At 56.7% G+C, this 3,106-nt stretch overlaps 1 protein-coding gene across 11 annotated transcripts in view; it reads left to right on the forward strand.

Moving 5' to 3' along the window:
- Nucleotides 1-2,492: 2,492 nt before the first annotated feature.
- TPM1 (tropomyosin 1) overlaps nucleotides 2,493-3,106 on the forward strand; it is a 27,535-nt gene continuing 26,921 nt past the window's right edge. For 3 of the 11 annotated variants that reach the window (XM_044917964.1, XM_021693834.2, XM_021693835.2), the window contains exon 1: nucleotides 2,496-2,797. In XM_044917964.1, the coding sequence (XP_044773899.1) occupies nucleotides 2,684-2,797 (114 nt within the window). In that variant the 5' untranslated portion in view covers nucleotides 2,496-2,683. Of the gene's footprint in view, nucleotides 2,798-3,106 lie in introns of all 11 variants that reach the window. The other 8 variants (XM_044917962.1, XM_021693833.2, XM_021693832.2 and 5 more) reach the window with 5 other exon arrangements.

Consider the following 3,106-nt stretch of genomic DNA (forward strand, 5'->3'; position numbering starts at 1 on the left):
CATGACCCGAGCCGAAGGCAGACGCTTAACCGACTGAGCCACCCAGGCGCCCCTCTAAAATCAGTTAAAAAACCAGCACTTTAGGGGCACCTGGGTGGCTCAGTCGGTTAAGCGTCTGCCTTCGGCTCGGGTCATGATCCTGGGGTCCTGGGATCAAGCCCCGCATTGGGCTCTCTGCTCAGTGGGGAGCCTGCTTCTCCTTCTCCCTGTGCCTGCCTCTCTGCCTACTTATGCTCTCTCTATCAAATAAATAAAATCTTTAGAATAAATAAAATAAAATAATTTAAAAAATGAAAACCACCACTTTTCAGAAAAGTTTTTTTCTGTCTGCTATGACCTGTGGTCATTTCTAGATCTTCCTCCTCTGAATTCTTCTACCCCTGCTCATGCTGAACACCTGGAGGGCATGAACATGTCTTACTCATTTTGGAATCCCAGAGCTTAGTGCCTGCCTAGAATATTGGAGGTGCTCACCAACAGTGTGTTTAATGAATTATCTGTAGCACCAGACATTTAAGGAAACTTAAACGAGATCCTCTGCTCTATTAGGCACAGTGGAAGAAAGTCCGTAATATACGATCTCTCCAGGAGTTTCCCTAGTTTGGTTGCCTGGGTTCATAGATGAGAAAATTGAGTCCCAGAGAGGAGAAATGATTTGCCTTCTGCCACCCAAACAGCCACTATTGACCGAGCACTTTGCTATGTGCTAGACAAATGCCTTTCACTCTTTATCTCATTTTCATCCTTGTGACAACGCTAAGAAGGAAGACTTTGTACACCTACTTTTACAGAAGAGAAAACGGGGGCTTAAAGGGGTTGTAACCTGACTAAGGCCACACTTCAAGGAGGTAGCCAGGCCAGGTTTGGAATCTGCAGTCTAACTCCTGAGTCCCTACTCTTGCCCCCTGTGCTGAGCTCCAAGCTAGGGAGTCAGCTCCCTGTGGTCCATGCATCTGTCTATTGCCCAGAGGCCTTCAACCTTTTCTGTGCTCCAGTGGCTGGGTTGACATAGGGTGATTACAGGGTCTTGGTGAATTTCTGTGCCAGGCAGCTCCTATGCACACAGGTCTAATGTTCTGATCATTAGGTCAGGGTATTTTTTCCCGCCTGGGCAGTTGGGTTAGTGGAAGAAACCTGATAAAATCCTGGAGAGGAACTTGATCATTCTCTGAAGAATTTACAAGTTGTTTGGCCTGCCTAATCTGCTCAGAAACCGTCTGGGGAATATTCGGTATCCATGTAGTACAGGTTGTGAATTACTCTGCGGAGACTGTTAACAAGACCCTCACCAACTCTGCCTCGCCAGTGTCAGACGGCCCTAGGACAGCCCCCTTTCTTCCCCTCCCACCAAAGCCCTGAAAAGAATAGGGTTTTCCCTCTTGGGGGCTGGGAGGAGTGAGAGATGGAAGGGAAATCCTCCTGCCTCCAAGCAGAGCTCACTATACACAGCTGGACCTGATCCCTCCTCGGAGCTATGGCTGTGGATACAATGACTTAGCTGGGATAACACTTAGCCAGCGTTTTGGCAACCTGGTATCTGAGCACCTAAACATGGAAAGAGGCCAACTCCCTAAAATCAGTGCAAGAATAATGACAAAGAGTTAGATCTGGAGGCACCTCAGGGATCATCTACCCCCTGGATTTAAAAAGATAATGAAGCTAAATTTCTTGTCAAGGTCACCCAGCTACGGGTGATAGAGACTGAAAACCATGGTGCCTGAGTCTAAGCTCAAAGTTCTTTCTCCTTAAACTCCCACCCACCCACCTACACACCAACACACACAGCCTACCCTTTGCCATACCACCACACACAGGCACATGCACAACTAAGCCAACTAGGTCCTGTGTCCCTAAAGTCTTTGACTGTCCCTCCCCTGGGGAGAAGGGCACACAGAAGACATTCCCAGACATCCTGACCCGCACCAGCAGGAAAGTCTCAGGAGGGGTCCCTAGGTCTTCCTCTTAACTCTCCCTTCCCTCCTCCAGAGAGGGAGCACCCAGATGACACCTGGCAAGCTGAGAGCTGCGGGGGAAGTACACGGGGCGGGTGCGGGGAACACGCAGGCCTGGGGCCGGGCCCGGCGGCTGCTGGCGGCCCCCCTGGGCCGGATGCCGAGAGCGCGGGCGTCTGGCGGCTCCCACGGGCGACGCGCACCCACCACCTGCCCCGCTCCCCCGGCCTCCTGGGGCTCGGGAGGGCCCGGCTGGGGACCCTGACGGCCGGGCGTGGGCCCCGGGAGGAGGGGGCGCGGCGGGCACAGGGCAGAGGTCAGCGCCTCGGCCCGACTGGGCCCAAGCGAGGCCCCGGCGCCCTGTCCCTGGCGCACAGGTTTGGAAACAGGGCGGCCTCGCCCGGCCGCCGCCTCGGCGGCTCCGGTCCCCATATATAGTCATATCCACCGTCAACTGGGAGGCCGGCAGGCGGCAGCGAATGGGCGCGCGGCCCCCGCGGGAAGGAGCGGGAGGGGGGGGGGGGGGGGGGGGGAGGAGGGGGGAAGGGGGCAGGAGAAAAAAGCTTTTCCAAAAAAGTATTGGCTGTCTCGAGGAATGCGGTCGCCCCCTTGGGAAAGTACATATCTGGGAGCAGCAGGCGGCTCCGCGCTCGCACTCCGGCTCGGCCGCCCCACCGCGCGCTCGCCTCGCCGCTCCCGCCGCAGCCCCAGGGCCCCTCGCCGCCGCCACCATGGACGCCATCAAGAAGAAGATGCAGATGCTCAAGCTCGACAAGGAGAACGCCTTGGATCGAGCCGAGCAGGCGGAAGCCGATAAGAAGGCGGCGGAGGACAGAAGCAAGCAGGTCTGCGCCTCCCCGGCCCTGCGCCCGCCCGGATGCCCCCGAGCCCTGGGCGCCTGGCACCCCTTCCCGGCCGCTCACCCCGAGGACGGGGGCGAGCCGCCCCCCACTCCTGGGCCACCAGGGTCGCGCAGCTGAGAAGGGAGAGGGGAAGAGCAAGACTCGGGCTTATTCTAACTTTTTGGTCTCGTCTGGGGACCTTTATTTCCCTCCTCTACTTCCCAGAGCCCGCGAAGTCAACTCAAGTCCTAGAGGCACTTGATTCTCAGGATCGGGGATCAATGTTGGCTGGGGGGGGGGGGGGGGGGGGGG

This window comes from Neomonachus schauinslandi, chromosome 9 (assembly GCF_002201575.2).
Source record: "Neomonachus schauinslandi chromosome 9, ASM220157v2, whole genome shotgun sequence".
NCBI lineage: Eukaryota > Metazoa > Chordata > Mammalia > Carnivora > Phocidae > Neomonachus > Neomonachus schauinslandi.